Source organism: Schistocerca nitens, chromosome 5 (genome assembly GCF_023898315.1).
Source record: "Schistocerca nitens isolate TAMUIC-IGC-003100 chromosome 5, iqSchNite1.1, whole genome shotgun sequence".
Classification (NCBI taxonomy): Eukaryota; Metazoa; Arthropoda; class Insecta; order Orthoptera; family Acrididae; genus Schistocerca; species Schistocerca nitens.
Genome location: NC_064618.1, coordinates 789,962,634 through 789,980,411, shown reverse-complemented (window position 1 = coordinate 789,980,411; position 17,778 = coordinate 789,962,634). Strand labels below are relative to the sequence as shown.

General features: G+C 37.6%; 1 protein-coding gene across 2 annotated transcripts in view; it reads right to left on the bottom strand.

Annotated features, from left to right (window-relative positions):
* The window catches only part of LOC126259671 (inositol polyphosphate-4-phosphatase type I A), a 272,253-nt gene that overhangs the window by 243,691 nt on the left and 10,784 nt on the right, over positions 1–17,778 (bottom strand). Inside the window, exons 3-4 of one of the 2 annotated variants that reach the window (XM_049956616.1) lie at positions 5,000–5,071; positions 3,814–3,969 (exon numbers count right to left, since the gene is read on the bottom strand). In XM_049956616.1, coding sequence (XP_049812573.1) covers positions 3,814–3,969; positions 5,000–5,071 — 228 coding nt within the window. The remainder of the gene's footprint in view (positions 1–3,813; positions 3,970–4,999; positions 5,072–17,778) is intronic. The other variant, XM_049956617.1, reaches the window with a different exon arrangement.

The following is a 17,778-nucleotide window of genomic DNA, read 5'->3' as shown; positions in this document are numbered from 1 at the left end:
GCGTTGTGTGGATGCTCGTGTTCGTTTTTGCCCAAAAACGTTCGTCCACAAGAGGGGCATATATGATGTATCAGGCAGCGTAACTTGCTGTGACAGTGCTATATATATAATAGAGGGAAACATTCCACGTGGGAAAAATATATGTAAAAACAAAGATGATGTGACTTACCGAACGAAAGCGCTGGCAGGTCGATAAGACACACAAACAAACACAAACACACACACAAAATTCAAGCTTTCGCAACAAACTGTTGCCTCATCAGGAAAGAGGGGAAGGAGAGGGAAAGACGAAAGGATGTGGGTTTTAAGGGAGAGGGTAAGGAGTCATTCCAATCCCGGGAGCGGAAAGACTTACCTTAGGGGGAAAAAAGGACAGGTATGACTCGCACACACGCACATATCCATCCACACATATACAGACACAAGCAGACATATTTAAAATTGTTCATTACTCTGTGGCGGTCAGTGCTCACATAATTATTCTTAAGATATAGAGCTTTTGTTCTTCTTAAGAGTAAATTTATTTTACTAGAGGAGAGCCATTCTTGTGATGTAAAAATCGACGCCATTGTGAGTTTTTGATTCACATTGTAAAATATATGTGTATATGGAAGGAAATCAGTTAATAGAACAATAAAATATTGTTCATTTCAAAAAGGTACGTGTTATTCTACACCCAGCGTATACTTCTATTGTGATTTAATAATAAATACCAGCTTGAGAACAGTTCCGATGGGAGCGTTCAGTTCTAGTGAAATAGTTCGATGTTTTCTTTGGAAAAGAAGTCACTTCATGGATCATTCAAATCCACAATAGTACCTGGACATTTCTCAGAACTGAAAGCAATTTGATTGCTATGCAACAGAGCCCCGAAGACTATTCCTCCGTACTTTGGTTACCACTTTCAGCTCAACACGGTATCTGCAGCATCTGGAGCAGATTTCTACAACAGCGGAAGCGTGAAATTACTATCAGTTTCACACATCGCCCTGTGTACGCTGTATGTATTTACCCACAACAGTGAACATACAGTTACTCACACACATAGAAAGACAATACAAGGTGGTGTGGGAAACATTTCAGTATAAAGGTCCTGTGGAGCTAAACAGTAATTAGCCTAGTAGTAGTAGTAGTAGTAGTAGTAGTAGTAAAAAAAAAATTTTTTTTCCAGAGGAGCCTTTATAATGGCCACCTGTAGCCAGGTGGAGGGGTGCACTCCAGCAGCATAAATATCATAGCATATGCATATCTCAACACTTCACTGAAAGATAATGAGTACAGCACTCATCAAAATGTCATGGTATTTTAACACTGCCACCTGACTGGAAACCCGAGAGCTTTTCACCTGCAAGCCTGGAAGACTGTAAACTTTCCAGAGTGTCTCTGTGGTGTCACCGCCAGACACCACACTTGCTAGGTCGTAGCCTTTAAATTGGCCGTGGTCCGTTAGTATACTTCGGACCCGCGTGTTGCCACTATCAGTGATTGCAGACCGAGCGCCGCCACGCGGCAGGTCTAGAGAGATTTCCTAGCACTCGCCCCAGTTGTACAACCGACTTTGCTAGCGATGGTTCACTGACAAATACGCTCTCATTTGCCGAGACAATAGTTAGCATAGCCTTCAGCTACGTCATTTGCTACGACCTAGCAAGGCGCCATTATCAGTTGCTATTGATATTGTAAAGAATGTACAGACAAGAGCTACGTTCAACATTAATGGATTAAAGTTAAGTATTCCACAAGCTACATCCTTTTTTTCTAGTCTAACTTCCTTGTCCTGTTCCAGACCTCACGCCAGCCTGCGTGAGCTAAAACGCGTGCCTTTCGGCTTCCTCTTACATTAGTGGGTTAGCCCTCTTGCCAATCCACAACAGTCTCTTACCTCAGCAGCTGCATTGATGACAAGTGCTAAGAATATACTTTAATTTTTTGCTAAAGTTCTACACAAATTGTAATTATATTTATATCAAATTAGTAACAAAAGTAATGATACATACTATTAGTCTGCAGTGAATTTACTTTCATTGTTTGGAGTTATGTGATCTCTCTGACAAAATACTCTACCACAGTACATAAAGAGAATTATGAAAATGACAACAAGAACAAAGGAGTATTGAAACTGCTGTCTTCAGCACAACTGGGAAACCTCTGTGTTTGCAAGTCTACAATTGAGGCAGTGTTGGCCACAGCACTTTTTTCTCTATGGTGCATATAATAACTTCTGCATTGTTGTATTACTATTTTGTAATGAAATTAGTATTTACACAAAGATCTGTAGTGCAGCTTGAAGTTGAGGTTAGATTGCAACATGATAGATTGTTGGGGCTGATGAAGCCAATGAGCATGTCTTCATCAGAAGCAGTTCTGTTACAGATGCAGAAAACACTTAGTGGTCGGATGTTACGTTCTATTCACACAATAGAGCAATGTAATTCTGACTGTGTAAGATATGCAATCAAATTATTTTTATAGTTCCACTAAATCTCTTGGGATCACCACCACTGTCTTTTTCTTAATACACTGTGCATTTGACACTTACATTCAGATCAGGATTTGACACAACTGCTTTGATTAATTGCTATGAAACACATTGCCTGCTTGGTGCCTTCCCATTTGGGTACTTTCAACCAACTGCAAGCAAACACTGTAGCCACTGCTCCACCAAACACTTGAGTAATGGGGCTGTCCCTAAACTGCGAGACTCTTGAAATTTCTCTGTTTAACAGATCTTTCTTTTCCCTCATCCTCTTCTGGGAGTGAATTGAACTACTACTACTTTCTATTCTTCCACAACATATCCCTCTTTCCTCACCGAGGTCGGGACATATAGCCCCAACAGTTAGCACTGGCATTTTTACTTTTAAATGAGTAATGACAGTACTGTAACTTCATTTCCTGTAGCTAAGTACTGGCCAGCCATTCTGTCCCTTCTTAATTAACCAGTTTAAGCACGGCATTTTAATGCATAGCCTTTTTTGTATATCTGTCAAAACAACAGATGCAGGATGACTCTGTGAGTACCTCAATAACATAGCTCAGATGACACAGTAGAAGCACCATTTCCATTTTATGAAAAGGTTCTCAGCGATGGCCAGAGTTCGAAGGCTGTTCAGATTAGTGCAGCTGCTTTATGCTATGTTGTAAAGACTGTTTCCTCAAGATATGAAAAAAGTTCTGGTGTAATCTATATCACAATAGTTCATAGTAACATTTTTTTCTATTGTAATTTAAACATTTGACAAAGTTGGTGATTTGGCCTTGCTTCTTACTCATTATTGCTCTTCACTGATCAATTTCCCCCCCCCCCCCCCCCCCCCAAAAGCTCCAAATACTGTCATCACCGAAGATGCTGCTTTTCTCAATACACCGGACACACTGGCTGTGTGGCTATAAAATAAAACCAGCACTTAGGATACTGCAGACTATCTTATAATATTGCAAATTAACTTCCTCTTGTGTAAGAATACTCAGTAGCTGCTTCTCTGGAAGACAATGTGTAAACTGTGATGTGTTTCTCAAGGTGGTAGGTGAAGGGAGTGATACCTAAAATATAATAAGGCCACATGAAATGCCAAGGTATTCAACCCTCAAGTTTGATATCTGCTTTATTTTTTAAGATTATACTGTAATTTTATTCTGAATGAGGTCATTTTGTTTTTTATTTATTTTTTTGTTTTTGATTTTAACAATTTAATGGAATATGAACCAAACAACCACACACACACACACACACACACACACACACACACACACACACACACACACACACACACACACACACACACAGACAGAGAGAGAGTGTGTATAACTTACCTAGGTGGAACCCATATGGCCCTTCAACAGACGGTGAATCAACCTTTATGGAACACTGTTCAAGAATTATAACGCCAAGCGGTTCGGACCACTGTTCTCTGGATTTGAAGTAAAACAGAAGATTGCCACGAAGTCTACACCAGCGTTCCAAGCTGACTGTTAACAACATCACATTAAAACTTTACAAGTTTATGAGATTTTGTACCACAAAAGTAATGCTTATCTCGTAAAATTAAGTAATCTAGTGCCATCTGAAGTAAAGTTCAAAGTAAAATTTAAGAACTTAAATTGTGGTGCTTTACAAAAATACTTTATACACAGTATTAACACTTTAAAAAGTTGAAAGAAAACAAACAAACAATTAGAAACTAATGCTTCTGTACCCAAATAACAATTTTCTTCAGAATCATGCATTACCTACATTAAAGAAGAAAAATCCTTGCTATGGTCTTATAACACTTTTAGCTGCTTCTAAATCAAACTAAAGTCTTAAATACATGCAATAACAAAGTCATAGTGACTTTAAAAAGCACTTAATATAAATTCATTTAAATCATCACTCTATCCTGATAACAGACTGTCATTTATAAATATGCTATGTGCAAAAGCTATGTCATTAAATCTTTGCAATAGGTCTTCTGAAATTCTTTACAACACAGAAAGAAAACTAGATGCTCAAGAATATTCCTTAATAACAAAAAACTGAAAATTACAATTTTTTGCAAAACAGTGAGCATGCATTATGACACAAAAAGCTCCTCACTTAGAAATGGAGTACATTATTAACAAGTGAACAGGAAAGAAAAGCCATTACACCAGAAGATTTAGTTTTCATGTGCAGTGTGTAAAGTGTGTTAATGTCATTGGCATATAGGCTCTCTCTATGGAAAGGTAGAATTGTCATATGTGAAAGCCACAGATAAAGCATAAGTTTCCATTCCCTTCTCCCACCAATGTAGTTCAAAAGACAAGAAGAGCACTGTATATAGAGAAATAACAAGCCCTCTATGCTCTTTAGAATATTCAGAATAGCGCATACAATGTACCACTAAGATTATTACCGAAAGCACCCAACTATGCCAATGACTTCCTCTTAAACCTGCAACATAAGCGAATTAGTGTAATCCAACTGGGAAATCCAAAGTAAGTGCTAGTGACTTATTTGTGCTTATTATTTTGCCAGTACCTTTGCTTGGTCCACTATAGCAGCTCAGTTCTCGAAGACTCTTTGATCTTTTCCCTCTTTTGTTGTCTTTCCCTGGAAAGTTTACAAGACCCAAGAATCTAACTGTTCTTTAAAAAGTATTTGACATGAGTCTTCTCTTTTCCAGGGATATGCAAGAGTTTAGTAAACCAATCAACCAAATACAGATTATTCATTCCTTCACCATGTTATTTAAATAACATGAAGATGACCTGAATATTGAACAGTGGAGGAAAGACCAAGACAGCAAACAATTAACTATATTAAAATGAAATTAATAAAACCATAACAATTATAGTTTAATTTATCTGGTTATATGTTTCTGAAATAGCTATATGAATTTCAGTACAAAAATATGTACAACATCTGTAAGCAGAAATCTCTCAGTTTTTCACACAATTTATTAAATAATACTTAAAATGGAAACAAATTAAGTATCTTTTACACATTTATAATAATTTTGGTTACATTATCAGCAATTATCACATTATTAGCAACTGTCCAGTGAAGGACACATGCTTAGCTGAGATCCTAGAGTTTTTATTATGCCAGCATTTTATCATAGTCTTTATTGAACCAGTCATACATAAATATTAGCTCAATGTCTCTGCAACATTAAGAGAATTCCCATGTCTCTAAGAAATATCACCCAAATGCTAAATTACCAACAAGAACCGGTCTAAATCTAAAATGGGAGTTATGAGCAGAAATTGGAGACACCACTTAGGGGTGAGTGCCTGCACAACTTCCATCTATTGAAACAGGAACTATCTGACTCCGAGTTGCAGACATACAACTTAAAAGAAAAAGAAAGGTGTTTTCTTATACAGTATTTGCAGTGTTTCACCACAAACCCTGTGTCAAGACAGTTGAAATTTTAAGATAAAATATAAATAAATAACAGATAAAATATAAATAAATAACAGCTATAGAAGTGAGGAGACAGTTCAAATGTTAAATAGAGAGAGAGGGGAAGGCTAAGTAAGAGAGAAGAAAAACTAGACACGGATTATTAATTCAGGAACAGGTGGTTAGCAAGGTTTAGCAAATGTTGAAAAATATACCATCAATGAAATAGTGGAACAAGTTTCAATATCTTCAAGTTCCCAATATTTTCCAAAGCAGGCACTTAGCATGATATTGTGCTGATGGTGTGGGCTATGTCTGTGACTATTCACAGTGACTGGTCACTGGTCTTTCCTACACAAATAGGTAAACAGGATGCTATGAGGTTAGTTGACAGTTCGCGCATCTGCTCTAATAGGTTCTGCTTCTTTTGACCTGTTTATCTGTTTGCAACTAATGGCTGTTCTAAACAATAACCAGCAGAGTGAATGTAACTTGCTTAACCAAAGCCTGCCACAGCTTTGCTCCCTTATCCCATCTGGAGAATAATAATAATTATAATAATAATAATGTAACATTTGGCAGCAAAATTTGCTTTCTTTGAAGCCCACATTTTCTGCATTCTTTGTGAGTGGGCTTGCTTCCACTCCTCCATCCAAAGTGCACCGCCTCTTCTTTCAGTTGTTTACCTCAGTGTAGCCCATTCATCACTAGATACTTATGGAAGAGATCCCTGTCACAGACATCTTTTGATCTGATTTGTAGGAGGCTGAGGTCTTCTTTGGCATTACTATACCAGGGTATTGTGGTTTTGGTGTCTGAATATAAAAATGGGAAAAGTTTTCTTGGGCAAACTGTTCCCATCCTTTAATTTGAGGTGGTCATAAAATTGAACACATTGTTTGCAGATTGAGATTGAATTTTTATTTTTTTTATTTTATCATGAACTTTCTTGTTTGATCTTCTTTGGTGGTTATCATTCTTCTAACTGGAGTCCGTGACTGGCCTAATGATTCTGCACTCTTCCTTTCTCCGGTTTTTTGAGGACACTTTTATTTAAATTCATAGAAAGGGTTTTGGCCTCATACATAATTACTGTCTTCAGAACCATTTCATGTTGATGTATCTTAGCATTTTGTGGAATGCATTTTTTGTTGTAGATCATGCAAGACATCTGACAGGTAATTTCAAGTTTATACATTTGTTCCTTACAAGCATCCTTGCTCAGCCCCCTTTTCATATTGATCAGATTCCCTTGGATTTAGTTCCAATTCTATACTCTGTTTCCATCTATCTCGTTGGCCATGTCCTAACCAATTTTTCAAGAACACAGCCGAAAAGCATTTGAGGCAGCCCACTGGCTTTCTGACATCTGTTGTTATCTCAATTTATCTGAAAAGCATCCTAAGAACTTTATCTTTAAGTCTGTATCCACCAAGGTGGCTCTAATTAACACTAAGTTTAAGGCCAGCCTTAAATTCATTAAGCGTGCTTAACAAGCCTTCATAGTCTACTGAATTGTAGCCTTTCTTGAAGTCCACAAAACAGACACATACTGCCTAGACCTTAGAGTATAATATCTGATAATGCTTTTGAGATTGTGGATCTCTTTGGCAATTGAACAACCTCCCCTGAAGCCCCTTGGGTATTCCCCTATTTTGTGTTTGACTTGGGCTTCTAAATGCTCCAGAACAAAGTGAGAGAATTGGGTTGGTTCTTGGTGGCAGCTATGTTCCTATATAGTGGTAGGTGTATTTCATGCCACCTTTCTTGTGCAATGGATATTCGGGCTGTTTTGCAGTGTTTGGGTAGTTTCCTCCCTCCCTCCCTCCCTTCCTCTCTCTCTCTCTCTCTCTCTCTCTCTCTCTCTCTCTCTCTCTCTCTCTCCCCCCCCCCCCCCCATTACAAGATTCCCTCAGTTCTGCAACTACTGAGCATTCTCCAGCTGCTTTATTATTTTTGAGATGGGCGATGTGACACTATGTTTTGTCTTTGTTAGATGTACTCTACTCTGGGCACCAGAGAATGTGTCTGCTGATCTCAACTGGGCTTTTTGGTTTATAACAGTTCCGTAGTTTTTTAAAGTAATCAGCTGGAATGTTACAATTTTCCTAATCTGAAGTCACTAATGTACTGTTCTGCAGAAACCGTAATGATGGCAACTTATAGCCCACGAGTTCATACTTACAGGTTCTATAATACTATCTGGTTTCATTTCTCAAAAGATTTTGGTCTATCTTTTCAACTGGTGGTTTTTCATATTAACTTTCCTCAGTTCTGATTACTCTAGCTGTTTGGGCCTTTTGGATTTTGTAGTTTTCTTAATCAGTTTCCCATTTTTTGCCTAACACTGTTTCCATGCAGTCAGCTTCTCCTTGGGGGCTGATTTGCAAGTGTCATTCCAGCAGGCATATTTTTTGTTTCTTTTGACTTCTGCAACTTCTTTGGTCACCTCAATAGGGCACCTTTTGGCATTATTACAGTTGCAATCACTTGGTCTAGCCCTTTCTGTCAAAGTTTATCATTACCAAAAAGGCATGATTTGTTTCGGGACCTTTTGGGGATCAGCTTGAATTCTGTTATTGACATGTGGTGATCTGAGGCCACAATCATGTCTTTTCTATGTTTGACATTCATAATTTCTGGATTGTTTCTCCCAGAGATCTTGACGTGATCTGTTTGGAGCTCCCCTATGATTTGGACAGGAGATCACCAAGTTGTTTGCTTGCTCAGTAAATGTTTCTATGTTTTTCTCAATTAAAAAGGTGAGACTCTATGACTGATACTTTTTGAGTTTACATATAACAATAATTTTTACTTGATACAGTAATAACATTTTGGTTTCAGCACTTTGAGTGGGTAGTTACTTTTCCAGCATAAATTTTCTTTGACTAAAAATTAGTTAATATTAAAAGGTAAAAGAGTGTAACATGGTTATCTGAAATGGTTTAAGGACTTCATTGTCAAACCAAAATTATTGTATTGGTAATTTAAATTCATGGTTATGTACCCTGTTGTAAACACACTTACTTGAAGGGCACAAAGGATGATTATGAACATAAAAGACAAATTGGAACAATTATTTATGTTAGTCAGTTTTATTCACTTCAACAACACATTTAATTTCAAGAGCTTACACCCTTATCTTCAGGGGAATTGGTGAATTACATGAGAATTTCTTTACCGGGTGTAGCTGATTGTTCTACATTGTATTTCATTTTGAAGATGCTTCAATGAAGGAAAAAACTGCAGGTAATTGCGCGCACGCGCACGCACACGCACATCACTAAAGTGTACAAATAAACACAAAGGGCACTGATAATCCTAACACTGAATGCCAATAAAAACATTTTTAAAAAATAAAAAACATTAAAAAAAAAAAACAGCCCGTACCACCCACCCCCCCCCCCCCACACACACACACACAAGATACAAAACAATCTGCAGTGTGTCTTCACGGGAACATTTTCAAAATGAAATGTAGGACTGGCAACTGAATGATTAGGGTTTAAAATCCTATCAATGACAAGGTCATTCGAAATGGAGCACAAAACTTGATTTGGAGAGGGATAGGAAAGAAAATCAGCTGTTTTCTATTCAAAGATACCATCTCAACACTTGCCTCAAGCAATCTTGAGAAACCTATAGCAGGGCTTTTGATGTGGAAACTGAGCTCTAATCCTTTCAAATGAGAGTCCTGTGTTACCATCACGCCAGCTTGCTGAATAATACACAGTTATGCATCTCCAGTTTGCTTATTTCCTGTTACCCATTGTTAGAAATGCATCTGAATTTTTTCCTGTTATTAATGCCGTGGTTTATGTTTCAGGAATTTAAAAAAATTTGGTCTTGGTGAAAACAGTTTATAGATCACTTACACAGAATCTTTTAACAAGGTAACTTAGCAAGGTATATATTTTGAATGTTTTGGATACTAACACTTACTTTACAAAATGTTAGATCTATTTAACAATGGGAAATCCAAAGTATAAAGCAAAAATGTACAAACAATATTTACCCCCCTGAAAATAAAAATAATATTTTCACTGATAAATTGGGAGCTGTAGAATGGTCCTCAATTTCATTACTTAATGACGCTCTTTTCTCTGCTTTACTAAAATGTTTATCATCATGCAAAAGTTTGGAACATAAACCTGTGAATTATCCCACAAATTATACCTGGTATATTTCAGTTTATGAATACTGTCAACAGCTGTTAATGTTTTCTGTTTTTGTTATACAGTTCTGAATTTTCAAACCGCAGCAATGTCTTGTGTCAGTTTTATTCACTTCTGTGGTATGCTCAAGACAAGCCAACACAAAATGTCTGATATTTACCCTCTGTAATGCACCTCATGGTGATTTGCAGAGTTTAGATGTAGATGTAAATATGCATAACAACACATGGAAGAGTCACTCTTCCATGCTTTTTGTTTATCCTAGACTTATTATCTCCAGATGGTGGAAAGGACGTCCCAAAAGAATTTTGTTTTCTGAGTATGTCAGTCACACCACACTTGATTATGTAATTTTTTTTATAAGCTGTTACGTTTCTTTTGTATTACAAGCAAGCTAATGAGTCTGCATAAAAAATAAAAAAACTGCTACAATCATTCTTTCATTTCAGTACAATTTCTGCATAATTAACCACAGGCAGCTAAGGACAGGAATTTTACTTTTAACACAAATTCTATTACAGGCAGTATTACTTCAAATGCTTATTATGCATGCAAAAATCTTTAATAACAGTCATCATGCAAATTACTACATTTGTACATCACAATAATATTAGTTAGTGGCTTCATATATGGGGAATAAACATCATCTTTTGTCATAAAATTTGAACTACACTCAGAATTTTCATTACTTCATGCTGTAACAAACAGAAGTTCCATAAGACAAATTCAATCAAATGCAATTCATAAATCTGATATGAAATGTCCTAAATGCATGAAATTGCCTGTCAAGTACATAGTATAAATACAGTAACACTATTACAAAAAGGTTAGATAGCTACTCATCACATAGAGGAGGCACTGAGCCACAGACAGGCACTATGAAAAGATTGCTAAACATTTAAGCTTTCGGGGAAAAAGCTTTCTTCTAAAGTAGACAACACATGTAACATTTACACAAGCACAATTCATACACAAATGACCACTGTCTCTGACCCCTGTCCTCCTTCGGAAATTTTCAAAGAATTTTTTGTTCGAAAGCCTAAATGTTTGGCAGTCTTTTCACTACACATACCTGGAACTCAACACCTCCTCTATGAGGTGAGTATCACTATCCTTTTCCTAATATTATTATTATTTCAACCTGGACTTTCCATTGTTTGTATAAATATAGTTTACAGTGATCTTTCAAAAGTGCATGGGCCACTTAACAGCAAGGAGAGCATTGCTGTTATTGTTATTTAGTGTATGGCTTCATGTAGCAAAAAAATAACATTTTGACAAAGAAAGACAATAAAAAGTCACTAGTCATATAAATCAAACAATTTGGGAAAATACTGTGTGAAATACAGTAACAGTCATTAGATTGTATGTTAAAAGCATAATAAAGAAGAGACTGTATACTAAAATTCATTAACATTTAATTATGCTGAATACTTTTTTTTCCCTATCCCTTCGCATACTGGGCAACACATTTATACACGCTTTCTTGTATGGGTTCGATGCAAAAAGAGGAAATTTTACATAATAATTTTATACATTACATCTGTTCTGTGGTGTTTTAAAGAACCTCTTGTGGTATAATAGAATTTATTATTTTTTGAAATACAAGACAGAGCTGTATTAATATTCTTTTATTATAACTGGTTTCAGTATTGCACCAATCATCTTGGTACAAAAAGATTAATAGTTCTCATATGTCATATCAATTACTCACACAGGAAACCATGAACATACAAAACCATTAAAATTACTGACAAACAAAAATGCACTAAGTGTTTTAACACAGAAGTGTTTGTGACCTATTAAAACAGTAGACAACTGTAAATTGCAGTTATCACCTGTTGTTCTAATGGGTCACACCCTCTTCTGTGAAAAGACACTTGCTGCCTTTCTGTGTGTGCGCAGCTGTGATGATCTTATATGTAGGGCCTACCATATGGTTTTCCATGTCAGTAATTGAAATCTTTTCATACTGCGAAGATGGTGCAATACTAAAACTAGTTCTAATAAAAGATTATTAATACCACTTCGTGTAAACCATGAAAAAATAACATAAAATAAAAAAAATTTAAAAAGACATTGTATTATTTTCCATCTTAAGGACCAGAGGGAGCACTTTTTAGGGTAATCATCATAAATATTTTGGCATACAACCATTCATATCAGGAACGTAACTGACTAGCAGTGTGTTTCAGGAGTCCAGCTCCTGTCATCGGCTGTCTAAGTTAATCCTATGTAAAATGAACTTCAAGAGCACTTAAGGTCAAAATATAAAAACAAATAAAATTATTCAGCCATGAAGTCCTTGGCTCACTATAAAAATGGCAACACCAGATTCACTGTCCTGCTTATCCGTATTACTGCACATCCTCCAAAAGTGTTGCTTCTGTAAGGCGATAAACACCGGTCACACCAGCTGCAGTCTGTCAGACCTGTACGTGTGTTTACAAACTAATGATGCATGAAGAGGCAGCTGATGTGACGGGTGTTTAGCACCTTACAGAAGCAACACTTTGTGCTATATGCAGTAACATAGATAAGTGGAGCAGGGAATCTGGTAATGCTGTTTTTACATCTACATCTACACAGTTAGCCTTCTGCCGCCGAGTAGTGTTTCAGCAGTGTGCAGGTAATGCTGTTTTTATAGTAAGAGGAGGACGTAATGTCCAAATACTTTTACCTGCTTTTATATTTAAGTGGTTTTAAAGTGCATTGACTCCTGAAATGCATTGCTGTGGATTATGTTCCTAATATTAGTGGTTGTATGCTAAAATATTAATAACAATTAACAAAAAAGACACATTACTGTTACTGGAATTTGCCAGCAAAAAATGTTCAAAAATGTTGTTACCCTTCTAGCATAAATCATTAACTTCTCTACTACACTAACCCACAGTATTACAGATGTAAAATTGTTAATATACCAAATACCACGGCAAAATCACCCAGTCCTTGTCTACAATTAATCACTCATGCAACTGTAAGTTACGAATGGAACTTTTAGCTCTTACCAACACACTGACTTCATAAAGGCAAGGCAAGAGGTTTCACAGCACCTTCACAGCATTTAGACTGGAAAGGGACACAATGTTTGTTCTAATAGATCTTTGCCTTAAAAAAAAAAAAAAAATTAGATGAAGTAGCTGCCATTACAAAGCAGATAGATGTATTATATGATGATTCCCGCTTCCTGCTTGCACTGTTACTGAAAGATATGTGGGTATCATATGTAATATATGGTTTTTAATAGTTAAAAAAGCAACAAGAACAACTACTGTCGCTTGTAAGACCTGTTCCATTCATCTTAAGTTCTCCTAGTAATATGTTCTGATTTGCAAAATTGTACACTAAACTCCTGTTTCCTTCTGTTCATTCGCAGTACATCTAAATTCTAGAAGTATCACTTGTTACCCACAATGTAACACAATGACTGTCTTTAAATGTTGTTTGTACTAGTAATCCGTTTACTTTGAAACAATACTTGGTGGCACAAATGTAACCACTGGCACAAAAATCTGCAGTTCCTTCTCAAGGAACTGAAGAAACCTTGCATTCCGTGAGGTCTCAAAAATATTAGCTAGTGATAAACCAGATTCAAGGCACAATGAAGCATCTTAAAATATATTTTTGAAAATCTAAGCAGTTTTGCTATAGGAAAACATCTCCTAAACCACCACCCAGGATAGTTATCATAAATGGTTATGACATGGCACACCATGCATTTTCCAGTCAGATGATAATTGAACAGATTGACTGGAAACACTAAGAACAGTATGTATAATCATCAGCTATAATAGTCCACTGAGAAGTATCTCCTAAGAGGTTACCCACTGACTATTGCTTGTTTCTGTGTGTCACACACCAATGAGTATATAGGAAAAAAAGCCTTGTGCCTAACTCACAATTTCAGAACATGATAATCCTAAACTCTTTGGAGTCAAGGGAAACGAATGAACTGAATTATGCTATCAAATCCTGGGCAAAGCATAGATGAATCAATTATAGTAGTTATGGAGATCTATACACTTGCTTGTGCCCTTACAAAAAATAAATAAATAAATAAAATAAAATAAAATAAAATTTCCTCATTACAGATGTCAAATGTTGGAAGTTGGGCAGAATGATAAAACACTACAGGCACTATACTGTGGCAGAACTAACATCAGACGTTAATAATGGGCACAGTCATCGGACATAAATAACTAAATTTTACTTCTTATGTACATGCAGTATTGTAAGAACTACACAAATTCTTAGGTGATTTGGGGTCTAAATGGTGAAAAATTTAGTGAACAAGAGCTGCCACTTCCGGTTTTCACCAAGCTGGGGACTGAGTCAAACTGAGCTTGAGTGCCAGATATTTCAAATATATGTCAGAGATCATCAAATGTAATGGCTCATGAAGGTGACATGCCAGTTTCTCGGGAAACTATGATGGAATGTTTTCAGTAGGTAAGAGATCTCGACAGCCTGCTGGCCAGGGTAACAGTCAAACAGGACTCCGCACAGAGGTAAATCAGGATGGCACAGGCAAACTGCAGTCTTTTGTGTTATCATGTTGGAAGATATAATAATGGAAACCAAAAGATATGACACAGCTGACAGCCATAACACATCAGAAATGTAATAGCTATGGTCCAAATTACCAGCTATCAAAATGATGTGACCATACTGTGTAGCCAATGGCACTCCATACTATCACACCAGGTACTGGACCAGAATGACAATGACGAATGCAATATAGCTACATTTGTTCTCCTCTGAGCCTCCAGAAGTGGATACCTACAATATGGTGTTGCATACTGAACTGGGACTTGTCTGCAAAGATGTGTGGAATCACTCCTGCATCCCGTGCCGTCATTGGGCACAGTACTGTCGGGAAGCCTGTCTTTGCCTTCAGCATTATGGAAAGCCCCAGCAACAGTAGCCACACAATGATTTTGTCATATGTGCTGCTTCAGACATCATCATATTTTATGCACGGTAATTGTCTTACTGCAAATGAGGGCATTTCTTAACTCAAGGCACAAACAATGTATCTGTCATCTCAGGCTCCAGTCCACGCAGCACTGAGTTCCTGTGTGGTACTGAGTACAGCCCTCTTCAATCTAATGATTCCATATTCAGACAACAATCACGCGATCCCGACCAATGCAAGTGGCAACATCATGGAACAATTAACCGCTGTCTCTACAAACCGCGTTCCTTCCCGGTACACATTTCTATGTCTTTCACGAGTCCAAATGTAATTCTGAATGAGAATCCCACTGCATAATTTTCTTTGGCTACAGAATATAAATGGCATCATACATACCTACTTTTTGTGTTTGTGCTGAAATTCTAACCATTTGCATATCCATGCATGTAGTATCCTTCATACCAATTTGATGTGTTGCAAATTTAATGATCAGTGGTGTATACGTCAGCTGTAGAGATCATTAATGTGTTTTGATTAAATTTATCCATTAAGCTTTGCATGAGGCAGCTTAGATTACATTGTTTCCTAGACCTATACAGGTCTAGAGGAGATGGTGATCCAGTGAGGGGGGGGGGGGGGGGGGGGGGAGATGGTTACAACCATGCAGTCCTATGTAAGTATAGTTTTGCTAATGTTTTTGTATCGTAAATTATGTCATTTGATATTTATATATCTGCCATGTTAGTGATGTCATCAGTCTACCAGTGCAGTATTGGGCTGTCTACTAATCTCAGGTTTTAACTTGAGGTGAGACACAATCATGACTGATAGCATACAGACTGTGTCATCATTGAGAGTTTGAGGGTTGCAGGTACAATCAGTTACAAAACATTATTGGTGTAAGGTGAAACATGGGTATACAGACAGTGGACTTATTGCATGTCGCTAACACCAGTGTATTGCCCAACTCTAATCCTAAATGAACAATATACCCACTCTCCAATAACAACTAACCCTGGCACCTGAGTACAGTGTGTTCTGTTGGTTGGTTGTGAAAATAAGTCACAGGATATGCTGTTAAACACAAAGGGCCCAAACTGAAGAGTTCTCGATCTATTGTGTTATCATGTTATTTGTAATAAAAAATTTAGTATGGACAGTGTTAAATACAACTATGAGGGTATATTAAGTGTCTCTGCTAACTAAATTATCAACGGAACAAACATTGAGGGTATCTTGGATAACACTGTCCATGAAAGAGGGTGCAGTAGCGAGATATGGATAGTTCAGTGCCTGTGCTACATTTTGTTTCAAACAGTGGTTGTTAGCAGAATGTATCCAGATATGTTTGGTGCCGCACACCACAATTAGTGTCCTCGGGACTTCCACTTACAGTCAACAAGCATAAGCATTGCCAACATTTACTACACTGAGAAAACATTAAACAACACAACATATTAAATGTTTGATGACAATAATATGGTGATGTTGGATATGGGGAAGGGGCATGGTCATCAGCTCCCTTGGAAACACCATCATGCCATTTATTTGGTGAAGATGGGGAGGGGGGGAAGGGAGGCAAAGAAGAACGGGGGATGGGGAGCAGCAAGGCTGTCTCCACAGGTGGAGTTGCTTATTATGCACGAAATTCCACCTAACAATTATGAAAAAGCTGTCACCACGATATATCAAGCTATTACTATGAAAACCGATTAATAAAACTGTTGAACTGCCTGGATAAGCTATTAAGCCAGAAGTGTGTTACGTGAAGTTGGTGGACAAATCTCCAGCCAAAATGATAGTTGCCCTAACGTCAGTACATAAAATACATGTAGCCAAAACATGCTGAACTGAAAACGGCACGTCACAAACGTCACAGAGAGATGGATGCTCCCACTGGAGGAGGAAGTCACGCACTACTAGCAAGATTCTATGCACAGTCTGGTAAGCAGCACTTCCTTCCAGCGGTGTGGTTGGCATGAAGTTCCCCATGCATGCATGCATGGTTGATTTGGGTGACTGAAGTTTGTTTGTTGTTCATCACTTCAAACAATTTTGTTTCACACTGACACACAATTCACCTGTTGGACAATGAGACGACTGCATGCAAGGCGATGGCCCATCAGCTCTCACCACCATCTCTACACATTTCTTTGGCTGTTTTACTGACAGTCACACTTCCCTGTATCTTGATGTTTTCAGGTATTCAGCAAAAGACCACCTCCTTGCCTTGGTGTTGAATCTGCTGTAAGGTGTCCAGGATGATCTGAATCAACTGGTCTACTGGGTACATGCGGTGGACTGCTTGTACCACACTGAGGGAGTCAGGGCAGACAAGAAACTTCAAACTGTGTCACCTTTGAATCCACTCCAGTGTCCTCATAATACCATATAGCTCTACATCATAATTTGTAACGTGTTCTGGAAGGGATACTTGGAAAACCCTATGAGGGAAAACAGCTGAGCAACGAAGTGCATTCCTTTGCTAGAAGCCACCCATGTATGGAACAATAAAACTGTGGTATGTACCTAAAATTGAAGAAAACCGATCGGTAAACATGAAATCTGCAGTACAAGTTCTTTCTGTTGCATCAAGCTTAAGTCACTTAGAGCCACTGTAGATGCCCAAGGTGGAAATTCTGAAGACTGATATATTCAGATCCACGAGTACCCAACCAGCTTCGCCCACTTGGAGCCGATTCCTGAACAGCAGCTCAAAGCACCAAATGCTAATAATGGGCAATTCCGAAATTTTGAGTGCCTGTTGAGCCAGAAGGAGGGGCACCGATGAATTCTGAGTGGAGGTTCACCAGTCTCTG